This window comes from Neopelma chrysocephalum, unplaced genomic scaffold (genome assembly GCF_003984885.1).
Source record: "Neopelma chrysocephalum unplaced genomic scaffold, ASM398488v2 Primary Assembly neopelma1_97033, whole genome shotgun sequence".
Lineage (NCBI taxonomy): Eukaryota > Metazoa > Chordata > Aves > Passeriformes > Pipridae > Neopelma > Neopelma chrysocephalum.
Genome location: NW_020925675.1, coordinates 201090 through 216249, shown reverse-complemented (window position 1 = coordinate 216249; position 15160 = coordinate 201090). Strand labels below are relative to the sequence as shown.

Sequence of the window (15160 nt, the reverse complement as noted above, 5' to 3'; positions counted from 1 at the left end):
CAAGTACCGAAGTTCTGATGGGTTCAGGGACCAGGTAACTTTGCTTTCCTGTCTAATTTCCTCTCTTGTTGATCAACCTTCTTCTATTGATGAACTGACTCTTTGTGAACTTGCTCTTTACCTCGCCTCCTCTTCTTCTCCTGTTATTACTTCCATTAATTCTTCTCTTGGAGGCACGGGCAGGGTAGATCCTTCTCCTCCTTCCTCTCTTACTAATTGCAGAGGTAGGCCTGTAGGTCCTGTAGATCTCCTTATCCATGTCTTCCTTTTCACTACAGGGGCAATAATTACTTCAGATGTTGTAGTTTGGGTCTCTGTCTCAGTCATAGTCTTTTTAGAGTATTGAACTGCAGCTCGATAGGCACAGGCCAGGCCCCAGTACAGGGTGAGAAGTTGCTGGTTTTGATCGAGGTAGGCAAGGCACCCTTCCATTAAATGACGTGTCAGTTTTTTGGGGTTGAAAACTTGTTCTGGTGTGAAGTCCCAAACAACAGGGGGTGTTAGACGCCCTAAGAACCTGCCTAAATTCATCCACATTCCTTGCCATCCAGGAACTGGCCCCTTTAGAGAACATCCCAGTAAATTCTCTCTCGAAACTGGTTTTGTTCTAACACAAGGCAACAAAGACAACACTACCTTCCCCACTCCCCATACTGTTTTAAGAGCGTTGGTTATAAGCAGCAACATAGCCGGACAGCTCAGGTAAGGATTAGTAAGGATCACAGGCGCCTTCATTACAAGACCCTCTATGTCAACATTAGGAAGGGAGAAAAAATTGATTTTATCCCCTTGTAGGTCCTTTAGGGAATAAGTTCCACATCCCAGCAAAAGTGTTAGTAAAAGTACCAGCATAGCCACTAAAGCTGGGCATATAGCCATGTTTATGTTAAATGTTCCCGGGTTAGCAAAAACAAACAGATAAGTGAGGCAGTTGTTTATATAAACAATTCTTCTTGGCAGTCATACCGGGTTTCGGCACCAAATTTGTTATTGTTTACTGTGGCTGAACACCAGGTATCCACTGGTCCTGCACCCAAGTCCCTCCGGAGGATGGGGGGGGAAGGGGGGAAAAGAGGGAAGGAAAAAAACTACTAGATTGGAGCTGCTAAGAAAGATAATTTATATTTACACAAAGATAGAAAACACTATAAGCAATATGCATACAGAGAAGAACTAAAAATAAAGATACTTCCCCACAACCAACGATCTCCTCCCCCAATGGAACTGCCCGACCGCTCCGCACAGCTACCCTGGAAGAGAAGAGAGCGAGCTCCCTCTTCCTCCCCCTTTTTATATTTTAGCTGATGTAACATTGTATGGAATATCTTCCTGTTCGAGTCAGGTGACTTATCCTAGTTTCCTCCCCAGAAAAAGAAATGTTATTTAGCTACACAAACCCACTACACTGCTATATTCCAAAATATTCAGATGTGGTACAAAGCAGTGGATACAGTAGAGCAGAAATGCCCTGATGACAGTTGTTATGATACACATGCTTACCCAATGATGATTTTTTTTTAAATTAATTATATTACTTTGGATGAGAGGGAACATGAGTTTTAAAGAGAAATATAAGGAGATTTTATTGATTTTAGAGTCTTTTGAAAGAAATTTTGTGTTGCTGATGCAGGTAAAACTTTCAGACTGATTGTCAGAAACATGTTTGATTCCCTCTAAGTTGATGAAAGAATGGAAAGTTATATCTACTGTCATGGTTTAACCCCAGCCAGCAACTAAGTACAATGCAGCTGCTCACTCACTCCCCTGCTTTCCCTCTCTCCCAGTGGGATAGGGAGGAGAATCAGGGGGAAAAAAAGTAAAACCCGTGGGTTGAGATAAGAACAGATTAATAATTGAAACTAAGTAAAATATAATAATAACAACAATAATAATAATAATAATAATAATTACAATAATTATAACTGTAATAAAAAGGAGAGAGAGGGAAAACCCAAGAAAAACAAGTGATGCACAATACAATTGCTCACCACCTGCTGACTGATGCCCAGCCTGTTCTTGAGCAGCAATTAGCCCCTTCTGGCTGACTCCCCCCAGTTTATATACTGAGCATGATATTCTCTGGTGTGGAACATCCCTTTGACCAGTTCAGGCCAGCCATCCTGGCTATGTTCCCTCTCAGCTTTTTATATACCTTCTCACTGGCAGAGAATGAGACACTGAAAAGTCCTTGACTCAGGGTAAGCACTGCTCAGCAACAACCAAAACATCAGTGTGTTATCAGTATTATTCTCATACTGAATCCAAACACACAGCACTGTACCAGCTACTGAGAAGAAAATGAACTCTATCCCAGACAAAACCAGGATGCTACTAATATGGTAAGAGGAGGAATGGCTAATCTGCAAAAATGTGAAATTAAGTAACATAAAATATGGTCATGAGAAGAATTTTAAGAGAAATCTCTATTCCTTTACTTCAGAGTAAGATTGTTCAAATTCCATTCTAATCTGATTTCCAGCCCAAGTAATTCTTCTACACAAATGTCTGTTATAAAAAACAAGACAAACCAGTTAAGCAGATATGGTGTGTTGACCCCAGACAGCAACTAAGCACCCACCTAGCTGCTCACTGACTTCTGCTTTCAGTTTAAAGCTGTTACCCCTTCTATCACTAAATGCCCTTGTGAAAAGTCTCTCTCCAGCTTTCTTGTAGGCCCCCTTTAGGTACTGAAAAGCTGCTATAAGGTCTTCCCAGAGCCTTCTCTTCTTCAGGCTGAACAACTCCAACTCTCTCAGCCTGTCTTCATAGGAGAGGTACTCCAGCCCTCTGATCCTCTTCACGGCCCTCCTCTGGACTTGCTTCAAGAGGTCCATATCTTTTTTATGTTGGGAGCCCCAGAGTTGGATGCAGTACTCCAGGTGGGGTCTCATGAGAGTGGAGGGGAAGAATCACCTCCCTTGACCTGCTGGCCACGCTGCTTTTGATGCAGCTGTCGCGAATGAGTGTTTTAAGGTTACTTAAAGGATCACAGCAAAGGTATCACCAATACCAGGTTTAATATAAAAGTGAAAGTGTGGCAAGGTTCACTCTACTACTAACTAGATGGTTAAAGCACACAGAGAAAAAGCAAACAAAAAACAAAAAGCAATCAATCTAAAATCAAAATCAACCAAAAATTATCTACATGGAGGCTGGGGGCAGGGGGAAGAAAAGGGTAAGGGTAGGAAAGCATAAGGATAAAAAGGAATAAGGAAGACCCTCCCATTGAGTCACGGAGTCCAGAGTAGACCCCCTTGCTAAACTGAGCCCCAGACTTGACCAACAGTTTAGGCTTAAAGGTTTAACAGCACTTAATCAAAAGCTTAAGTTAAACAACTTAACAAAGGATTCATATAGAATTTACTATAGCACAGTAACTCACAGGCCTAACTTACTCACAAATCTAAAGTACTTAAGAATCTAGGAGACCAACATTCTTAGTACATTTGCTATAGCATATTCACACTCAAGCACACAGACATAAATAGTCACAGAATATGCTGAGTTGGAAGGGACCCACAAGGATCATCAAGTCCAACCCTTAGCCCTGCACAGGAAAAATTCCCCTCCAATTCAGTGAAATACTCACTTCATATACCTTTGCATCTTCTCAACAGGTTGAGCCTCAAGGAATGGGGGTATGAGCCCAGGATCTGTCATTGTCATTACAGTGATCCTCCAAGAATAGCAAACTTGAGAGTTCACCAGCTCTGAGATGCCCCACTCAGAGGGAGGTTGCTGGTCTCAGCAGGAGAGCTCAAAGGGTCTCACTTAGGACCTCTGTTTATAGGGTCACAAGAGAGTGGGCTTTAGTCATAATAATTTTTCATCCTGGTTGCAATTCGAATCAGTAACCTTCTTTGAAAGTTCGATAACAAAAATTTTATTCCACTTGTGTTGTTATTCAGGCAAGAAAAATAAGTTTCCAAGGCTGTTTGTCAAAAACCAGGAGCTTGTTAGCCAGCACTAGTTCCTGGGAACAGACAGTGTTTCTGAGAAGCTCAAGTGGAGCTTAGCCCAGATGCTGTTCATCAAGACCAAGGCCTAATAAGGATTTCTGAGATCATAGTGTGGCCTGAGGAATGTGTAGGGGATGCACCACCACAGTGGTCCAGGATACATTTGATTATCTGGGCTGCAAACACACATTCTTGGGTTACGCTGAGCTTCTCATCCACCAACACCCCTAAGTCTTTATCCCTTAGGGCTGCTCTCAATCCATTATTTGCCCAGCCTATATTTGTGCTTGGGATTGCCGTGACCCAGGTGCAGGACCTTTTGCTTGACATTGTTGAACTTCATGAAGTTGACATGGGCACACCTTTCAAGCCTGTCAAGGTCCCTCTGGATGCCATCCTTTCCTTCCAGCATGTCATCTGCACCACACAGCTTGGTGTTGATGGCAAACTCATCGAGGGTGCACTCAATCTCACTGCCAATGTCACTGACAGAGATTTTAAACTGTGCCAGTCCCAATACCAACACCTGACGATGCCACCCGTCATTGCTGTCCCCCTGGATATTGAGCTGTTGACCGCAACTCTTTGAGTGCAACCATACAGCCGATTCCTTATTCACTGAGTGGTCCATCCATTAAAACCATGTTTATCCAGTTTAAAGACAAGGATGCCATGTGGGACAATGTCAAATGCTTTGCACAAGTCCAGGTAGATGATGTCAGTAGCTCTTCCCTCGTCCACGCATGCTGTAATCCCATTGTAGAAGGCCACCAAATTTGTCAGGTATGATTTGCCCTTAGTGAAACCATGTTGACTGTCACCAATCACCTCTCTGTTTTCCACGAACCTTAGCATAGCTTCCACGAGGATCCGCTCCATGATCTTGCCAGGCACTGAGGTGAGACCGATCAGCCTGTAGCTCCCTGGGTCCCTATGGGAAGAACCACATTTTCCTTAGTCTTCCTTTTATCATCAATGTACCTATAGAAGCTTTTCTTGTTGCCTTTGATGTCCCTGGGCAGATTTAATTCTATCAGGGCTTTAGATTTTTCTAACTTGATGCCTGACAGCTAGGACAATTTTTCTGTATTCCTCCCAGGCTCCCTGTTCTTGCTTCTAGCCTCTGTCATTTTCCTTTTTGTGTTTGAGTTTGTCCAGGAGCTCCATGTTCTTCCTTGCAGGTCTCCTGGCATTTTTGCCTGACTTCTTCTTTTTGGGATGCCTTGCTTCTGATCTTGGAAGAGGTGATCCTTTGTTATTAACCTGCTGTCTTGGGCCCCTCTTCCCTCCAGGGCTTTATCCCATGGTACTCTATCAGGCAGATCCCTGAAAAGGCCAAGGTCTACTCTCCTAAAGGTCAGGCTAGTGAGTTTGCTGTGTGCCCTCCTCGCTGCCCTAAGGATCTTGAACTCCACCATTTCATGGTCACTGCAGCCAAGGCTGCCCTCGAGCTTCACATGCCTCACCAGCTCCTCCTTCTGGTCTAACAGAAATGAGCTGTCAGTCACCAAGGGAAGCTGCTCTGGAGCAGGCCTGATCTACAGCAGAATGGCAGATTTTGGCGCACAGGGGTTTTCCCTCAGGGAGGGAAGCCCCAGAGCAGTGGAGAGACCCACCAGAAGCCTCACGGTAGCTGATTACAAGGCTTGGGCATTGCCAGAGAAACAGCAGATTTAAACACCATCTAACCACGCCCAAGCCTATAATAATCAGGCTAAGGTTTTAAGGAAATGTTTATTTTCAAAGTCAGAGACTCTAATACACTGCAATACATCACTGAATGCTCATGCAGCGGGGGGGGGGAAGCAAAGCAGGAAACCTGTTTTGATGCTTTTATAGCAACACCTTTCACACATGCGTAACTTTTCAAGGCTGTATTCTCCCCTGTGTTTTATGGCCTGCCTGACTCCCAGCAAGGGCCCCTAGGAATGTCTGTGAGAATCTTCTCTCTCCTTGCAGCAGGGAAGTTACTTCTTTACAGGGAGAACATACACAGCACCATTCATGAGAAAGAACTCTTTCCCACACTAGGTCTTCCCCAACTGCAGAAGCTTCCCTATCTTTCCCTCCTCACCAAAATCTTCCATTTTCTTCTCCTACAGCAGCTAAGACAAAAAAAGAAAGTGTATGGCCAGTGGAAGCAAAGTCAGGTGACATGGGAAGAATACAGAAATGCTGCTTGCTACTGTAGGGAGAAAATGCACGTGACCAAAGCTCAATTGGAGTTGAAGTTGGGCAGTACTGCGGGGGACAATAAAAAGAGTTTTTTTAAATATGTTAATAGCAAAAGGCACTCCAGAAATAACATTGGCCTGTTACTTGATGAGGATGGTCACCTCACAAACAGGGACAGAGAAAAGGCAGAGATGTTTAATGCTTTCTTCCCTTTTGTCTTGAACGCTGATGATGGGCTAAGGGGGTCCCAGAGCCCTGAGCTGGAGGACCATGGCTGTGAGAACAATAAACTCTCAGTCAACCCCTCATGGACTTGCTTGTGTGAGATTTGCTGTTCCAGCTGGATCCCTATAAGTCTATGGGATTCATCCAAGAATACTCAAAGAACTGGCTGATGTCATCGTGAGGCCTCTCTCAATGATTTTTGAATGGTCTTGGGAATCTGGAGAGGTCCCAGTTGACTGGGAGCTGGCAAACACTGTCCCAATCTTCAATAAGGGCAAGAGGATATACCTAGTACTACAGGTCTGTCAGTCTCATGTCAGTGCCTGGCAAAATTATGGAGAAGATTATTCTGGCAGTTATTGAAAAACACTTGAAGGACAATGCAGTCACTGGTCACACCCAGTGCGAGGGGAAAGTCCTGCTTGTCAAACTTAATTCCCTTTTACAACAAGGTAACCCACCTATTTGATCAAGGGAAGCCAGTTAATGTCATCTTTTTGGATTTCAGTAAAGCTTTTGATACTGTCTCTCACAGGATCCTTCTGGACAAAATATCCAGCACACAGCTGGATAAACACGTCATGCAATGGGTGAGCAACTGGCTGATGGGTTGGGAGCAAAGGGTAATAGTGAATGGGGTAACATCATGTTGCTGTTGAGACGGCTCAAGCGACATAGAATCTTCTTTCAAAGTAGGGACTGGATAGCAGAAGGCTGGAAGAACTCTTTATTGCAACAGGTTGCAGACATTTATACTTCTTACACAACACACATGTCAACTTACTATTGGTGTCTTCATATAAACATACATCAGGCCATACACATGTCAATTTACTATTGGTACTTTCATATACACGTATATCAGACCATACACGTCAATCTATTGGTATTTTCATGTACACATATATCAGGCCATACGCATGTAAATCTACTATTGGTGTCTTCATGTATAAATACATCAGGATTGGTTGCAAAATAGTAAACTCATGCTGACACAGCTTTTGTCGAGTCATGATGATTTGCAAAAAGTCCAGGAAGTCCGTTTTTGTACTTCCTGCCTTCCATCTTCTTACTTCCTTCTGACAGACTTGTTGTTAACACCGACAATGCCCCCTTTTTTTGTTTTGACAGTCTGTTGCAGGGCTTTTTGCAACAGACTGATCAAGCAAGGTATCAACATTGACAACTGATTCAAAGCTAAGAAGAAATACAGTATCCTATAATAAGGATGGATAACAACACTTCACCAAGAAAAAATTTAGAGAGTTCATCTATCATTTAGAATAAGGATTCACTATAGTCTGACAGATTTATGTAATACATTCCCTTAAAGTCTTAATACTCTAATATAAAAGTATTTTTAAGTTTGCACACATATATTTTGTGACACATTCCCTTATAATCTTAACACTCTAATATAAAACATTTTTGAGTTTGGACACATATATATATCTATGCAGTCTCTCATACAATCTTTCTTCAATCATTCATTGGTGGCCACCTCAGTCATTCTTCACTCACACACAATCGGAATTGCCATTACACTTCCACACTTCAATTACACATTTTACATTTCAGGTATTTACATTGGCTATGTACTTTCCAGTTTCTCATTTTTTTCGCAGTCACATTTATCAACTGTACCTGGTTTGAAGAGGAAGGAATATAAGAAATATAAGGCCTAAAAAACTTAAATGAGATCTATTCTGAGTTAACCTTTGTTTATGTGCATATATAGTCTCTTTTTCCCCTTTTTTTTGTTTTTAAAAGTGTAAAATGCTTTTCTGATAATAACTTGTTTTATGAGTGAGGTAGAAACTTCTATATATTTGGGTTAAAAGAACATAAAAAAGTAATGCCGGTTACACTTTTAATTTCTAATTGAAATGCACTTAAGTTGTTTTATAACTTAAATTCTATTGCTATGATTATTATCTGTTATCATTCAAAGTATTATTGCTTCAGAAAACACACCATGCATCTTTATGTTTTCAGATAAATTCACCAGTATTTGTCATTTCTAGTTATATCTCAAAGGTGCACTAAATTTACAGTTTTATGGCTTTAATTGTATGCTTTGTCTACAGGCACGTTGAGAACATAAGAGAATTAAAATGACAGTAGGAATATTCTATGGCAGCTCTGCAGTGTTCTGCCAGTTAAAGAACTTATCAAAAAAACTGAGGTAACAACAGTGGTCACACCACTCAGCTGAGAATTACTCAAAATTCTTGGAAGTTTTCAGAAATTCAAGTACACAAACACTAGCTGCAACTTATCAGAAATACTAGATAAATTAGGTTGGCTGCATTTTATTAGTCTATTAGCTAGTGTTCACACAGCTCCCTGTAAATTCTTTTTCTCACTCGTGGCATATCTTGGGAGAACTGAAAAGGCTGGTCTAAGATGAAGCACTTGCAATACTGGAGCACAAAAACTCCACAATCACTGCCATTTTTCTGTTGTGGAATACACTTTGTCACAGCAGTCTGCCAACCTTGAAGGAACTCGGGGTGATTCTTCTCCTTTGCTTCAGTCAGCAAATATTGTTGAATGTTTTCCACACAAAACTGAAAATTAATGCCTTGGGAATCATAAAATGAAATAATTCGACTGGGGATGTTCACAACAATGAGGGACCAGTGGACTTCCAGGTGAATAGGAATTAATAAGAGAGTCTTTCTGAATAAGTCTACCTTTTTAGTCCATCGTTTTACCCCATTATATCCTTTGGTTACGAGCTGTCTATGAAAAAAACTGTTAAAGAAATGAATCTTTTCAGGGACTGAATCCATTATGAGTTCACCATACATGCTAATTATTTGGTCATTCAGCCAGTTTTGGCCTTCTAGTGTAGTTAAATCATCTATATCCAGTATGTGTTTATTATAGGAGATTTGGAAATTGCAAATGGAGGGTTTTGGATGTTTTTCTTGATATTTCATGATTTCTCTGGTGATAAAAGCTTTTCTATGGGAGAAATCTTCATTAAAGATTTCTTCTAATCTCTTCAGGACATCTTTTTCACAGAATGGTATTAAACTGCCATATTTCTTTATAAATTCATCTAGAAATTCATGAAGCCACATTGCCAATTGCTCATCAGTTACCCAAGAAGTTTTTTGACTGTCTTTTTTGTCTCTTTTGTGAGTTCTTGATTTCAGTCCTGTGCTTTCTGGTGAAGGCTTTTCGAGAGGATTTTTACAGTAAGGGTGATCTAGTAATATTGAACTAAAAATGTTTAAGGAGTCTTTTATTTCCCTTTGGTTAGGGCTATTTTCATTTTGTGTCGACTCCATGGATAAGAGCCCATTTTTATGATTGGATAAAATATATTTTTATCTCTTTTATTTTTCTATTATCAAGTCACATACAGCTTGGGATTTGAACAGTATTTCTAATATTGATCGTTCATTAGGGTATCTTCTAGTCTGGATCTCATTTGCACAGGAACACTGTAAGTGCCAGTTGGTTCAGTTATATTCCCGAGGTTGTCACTGAAGGTGACGGTTCTGTCAGTGAGGTTGAGGGTGGTGGTGGTGCAGGACAGGTTTGCGTGATGTGGCATCATGTTTTGGGTTTAGTTGTCCAGCACAGGCTCCTGTTTGATGACTGTGTTGATCATATCAGGGGAGTAAAGGTTTGTAGATGGAGTAAGGAACAGTATGTATGCTTGAGCTTGCATCTCAAGTTTCTGTATTCTGAGCAGCAGGTGGTCGTTGGCATGTTCTAGTTTCTTCAGGTTGTTTTCTAGCTCTTTTGTGCACTGCAGGTCTCTTTGCAGTTTACGGATGTAATCAACTGAGGCTTTTAGGATCGTTGTTTTATCCCAGCGTATATTTGGGTCATTGGGTATTAAAGTGCGTAGTTCTTTTAAATGATTATTAATATTAAATCTTCTTCGTTCATTAAAGTTGTGGTTGTCTTGCTTTTGTCTCTTTTTAACTTTAGCTTAAGACCATGCCCTCTTGTCTTGCTGATAGTTGCCTGGGAGAAGAGACCAACCCCCACCTGGCTACAACCTCCTTTCAGGTAGTTGTAGAGAGTGATGAGGTCTCCCCTGAGCCTCCTCTTCTCCAGGCTGAACAACTCCAGCTCCCTCAGCCTCTCCTTATAGGACTTGTGCTCAAGTCCCTTCACCAACCTCGTTGCTCTTCTCTGGACCTGCTCCAGCACCTCAATATCCTTCCTGAACTGAGGGACCCAGAACTGGACACATGGATTTATGAAAGGCGGGTCCTGCTTGACCAACTTGATCTTCCATGACCAGGTGACCCGCTTAGTAGATGAGGGGAAGGCCGTGGATGTTGTCTATCTAGACTTCAGTAAAGCCTTTAACACCATCTCCCACAGCATCCTCCTATAAAAACTGGCTGCTTGCTGCTTGGACTCTTCAATGGGTAAATAAACTGGTTGGATGGTCAAACCCAGAGAGTTGTGGTGACTGCAGCTAAATCCAGTTGGTGACCAGTTGCTAGCAGTGTTCCCCAGGGCTCAGTTTTGGGGCCGGTCCTGTTTAACATCTTTATTGATGATCTGAATGTGAGGATTGAGTGCACCCTCAGGAAATTTGCAGATGGCACTAAGTTGGGTGGGAGTGTTGATCTGCTTGAGGGTCGGAGGGCTTTACAGAGAGATCTTGACAGACTGGATTGATGGGCTGATGACAACTGCATGAGGTTCAATAAGGCGAAATGCCAGGTCCTGCACTTGGGTCGCAGTAACCTCATGCAGTGCTACAGGTTGGGGGAAGAGTGGCCTGAGAACTGCTCAGCAGAAAGGGACTTGGGGGTGCTGGTTGACAGCCAACTGGATGTGAGCCAGCAGTGTGTCCCATGTGGCCAAGAAGGCCAATGGCATCTTGGCCTGTATCAAGAACAGTGTGGCCAGTGGGACTAGGGAAGTGATTCTTCCCCTGTACTTAGCATTGATGAGGCCCCACCTCAAGTACTGTGTTCAGTTCTGTGTCCCTCACTTCATAAAGGACATTGAGCTGCTGGAGCATGTCCAGCAAAGGGCAACAAGGCTCATGAAGGGTCTAGAGAACATGTCTTATGAGGAACGACTGAGGGAGCTGGGTTTGTTTAGTCTCGAGAAGAGGAGGCTCAGGGGGGACCTCATCACTCTCTACAACTACCTGAAAGGAGGTTGTAGTGAGGTAGGGGCTGGTCTCTTCTACTGTGCCTGCAGTGAGAGGACTGGAGGAAATGGCCTTAAGATGAGACAGCGGAGATTCAGATTAGATATTAGAAACATTTTCTTCACTGTTCGGGTGGTCAGGCATTGGAATAGGTGTCCCAGGGAGGTGATGGAGTCACCATCCCTGGAGGTGTTCAAGAGGCATCTGGATCTGGCACTGACATGGTTTAGTCTGATCTGGATATGATTTAGTGGTTTAGGGGTTACAGTGGTAGTGCTGGGTAGATGGTTGGACATGATGATCTTAAAAGGTCTCTTCCAATCTTGATGATTCTATGATTCTATTAAAAAACAAAAATTGCAGAATGTATGCTAAATTGCTTTTGTTGCACTAGATTCTGGTTGTGATTTGTTAGTAACAAAGATTTATTTTTTTAATGATTTTATGCATAATATATGAATTTTTCTATGAGGTACTCTTACTGGTTTTGACACTGCTTCCATGATTCTGGGTTTGAATGTATAATTTAAGAGACTGTAATGAGCCCTATATTCTTTAAACTGTTAAGTGAATATATCTTGGGAAGGAAATAGGACTCTAAGAGGTTGTGTAAGGATTCTGTATAGCCTCTAGAAGGTGATACTGGTGAAACGAGTAAGAAGTTTTCTGTTTAGTAAATGTGTAAGAGCAGAACTTGAGCAGAACAGAATGAGGATGAGGAAAAGATGTCATTTTAAAGGATAAATTAGTGCTTCTGGAACTTAATGACATTAGTGTTGTTTGCTAGGAGGCTTCGCTCCTTAATCAGTTTCCAGTAATACAAATGAGATGTGATTGTTTAATAATGACACTTTAAATTATTGTTTTTCTAAAAAACAGTTAGATGTGCACTACTGCATATCTTAGTAGTATGCCCACTATGATCATGGTGCACATAATGGAGACTACAGCTGAGGCTTTCCAAAGGAATGCAACAAGCAATTGGATGGATGGGTCACCAACAAATTTATTCTCTTAAAGTTCTCCTGCTTTCATGAATACCACTATAGCATGCAATGATCCACAATGCTTCTTTGTACCCTTCTTTTTTTCCAAAATAAAGTCACAGAACAAAACCAATGTTTTTGGTGGGGTGGGAGGGGAAAAGAGGCCAATTAGTGTTTCAACATCTCTTTAGATTTCCTATTGTGGTGGTTATGAATTTCTTATGGATTCCCCCTCCAGCAAATTGATGCTCAGCTTATCCATTTTGATTTTTGTGTAAAACAACTAAGGGCAGATGAAATGTTCAGATTTTCAAGACATTTTTTCTATTGGTAGAAACTAGTCAGGGTTCTGAGAAAACATTTTCAGAGCAGTAACTTCTGAATATAAAAATTTTTCTGAGATATATGGTTCAATACATCTTTCTGAATATTTACAATATTCCCACATTCAGCATTTACTATCAGCTTAATCTTTCATGAATAAAATCATTGTGAGGAAAATTTGATAATATTTTGGGTCCCTCCCAGAACTGACAAATTAATTATTCATATTTTTGCTGTAAAGTATAACTCAAATCTGTTTCTGTCATTATTCATAACAATTTACTTTAACTATTGCATAACAAATCATTCAGAGTATCTAGAAGTAATCTAAATATTCCTTGTGTGAATTTATTTAAAAAAGAACACTTTGAGTAATAACTATGAAGAAAATATTTCAGAGCTTAGTGATATTTAATGATTTGATAAATCGCAAGGAGTGCATTGCTACCCTTCCCTGGAACGAATCAGGGCAGCCTTATGTTATCTTAACAGTAGCTAACTCTGACCAACTAGGTCATTCTTGCACTTGGAAATAATCAAATACACAAAAACTTAATTTACTGCAGCAGTCGTTTTCCCAGGCATCTACCATTGGGAGAGCCCAAGATGCCTGGTGCACTGAATTCATGGAATGTGCAACTCCTGGACGCAAACAGGCACGTTGGTATATTATCCCTCTTTTTTTGACACATCTCTTATGAAAGTTAATTAAAACCGCCAGTGCAGTGCTGCTTTATACTTGAAAACCACCATTAAGCAATAGCAGAAGAGTTGTGTGTTGTAGTTGACAAGCCCTTACAAGCAATTTTATTACAGTTTCAGATTATTTGGTAATTGACTGGATTTATTTCATGTAGCGAAGGCTTATTAACTTGATCAGAAGTTTCAGTCTGGATGCAGGAATTTCAGGTGGAGAGTTTTTTGATTTGTCAGTGTGGTATTGTTTTCTTTTATCTACACAGAGTGCCATTTATCCTCCTACTGTTTTGAAACTGATAATTAATAGTCCACTATCACTTGGGAGATTCATGTTTATATATCATTTGTAAACACTGCAGAGTAATTATCAAGAAATATGTTATAGAATCAGATAAAATTAGTCTTATATTTTGTACACATTTTATCATATTATTTGTCTTTAATCAGAATTCAATAACTGAAAATTTTGAATTGCTGGTGATTCAACATGTGAAAGCCAAGCAAATTTATATGAAAATTATAATAATCATGCTGTCCTTTTGTAGAACTTATTTAAAGCTATGCAATTTACCAGAAAGGGAGAATGGAGCACTCCTTTATATTTCCTTCCCTCTTTTATGTCATTATTGCGCTTTTTTCTGTTGCACTTCTTCCTATCCCACACTCCCTTTCTTTTCCTAATACTTCCTTTCCCTTTTCCTCAACGGGATTATGGTATCATTGTCTTGCATTCCTGTTGTTTCTCCCCATCTATAGTTACCTTAACGACTTGGACCGCATAGCAGATTCAGCCTATCTGCCAACTCAGCAAGATGTGCTTAGAGTTCGAGTTCCAACAACAGGGATCATTGAATATCCATTTGACTTACAAAGTGTCATTTTCAGGTAGAAAAAAAGTTTAATGCCCATTTGCTTTGTTTCTTTTGTTTCCTTTTACATTACTAATACTGTGTATAGGATATTGGTTAAAAGTAAAAATTATTCAATGTTTTTAAAATTTGAGCTTGTTGTTCATTTTATTTTCATGTTTTTGTCCATATATGATTAGCAGCTGTTGTTAAAGACGTCAAGAGGATGAGAGACAAACAGATTTGTCTTTTTCTGAAGGTAGTTATTATTGGTAGAAAAACTGGAAGTCATTTTTCAATAAAATTAGTATATCCAATTTATTATGAATAATAAATTATGAAACGTAAAGGTACCACTTCTGTACTTGATTTTTAGAGAGAAGTGACATTTTGTAAATTTAATACCATTCCTACAAATAATTTTCCCCACAACTCATTTTGAGGTCAAATACAATTGCTTAAAGAATAACTATGCAGTTACAATTACAATTTAGACACCCAAGTGTCTAGTTACATTGAGATCCATAATAAATTGTGAGTACAGTCTGCCAGCAAATTTGAGGTTTGACTATTAACAGCTTCAGTAAATACAGATTGTATTCTATTTATACTCTTGAAATTAAGCAGCCATGGCAAGTTTGGAATTTTGATTGGTAATTTCTTGGGAGAAAGGCAGGCCACCAACTTCATTCTGTGGACATGTGTTTCTGCTGACTATACAGGGCATACATTCTAGAATCATGGCTCAGAATCATAAGCGTTTTGAATATCAGAAATCTGAGGACTTTGAGATTCAAATTCAGA

General features: G+C 40.4%; 1 protein-coding gene and 1 pseudogene across 1 annotated transcript in view; one reads left to right on the top strand and one right to left on the bottom strand.

Moving 5' to 3' along the window:
- LOC113961063 (guanine nucleotide-binding protein G(q) subunit alpha) overlaps window positions 1-15160 on the top strand; it is a 149642-nt gene that overhangs the window by 110836 nt on the left and 23646 nt on the right. The window contains exon 4 of the mRNA XM_027671086.1: window positions 14265-14393. Coding sequence (XP_027526887.1) covers window positions 14265-14393 — 129 coding nt within the window. The remainder of the gene's footprint in view (window positions 1-14264; window positions 14394-15160) is intronic.
- Window positions 7826-10240, bottom strand: LOC113961065 (annotated as a pseudogene).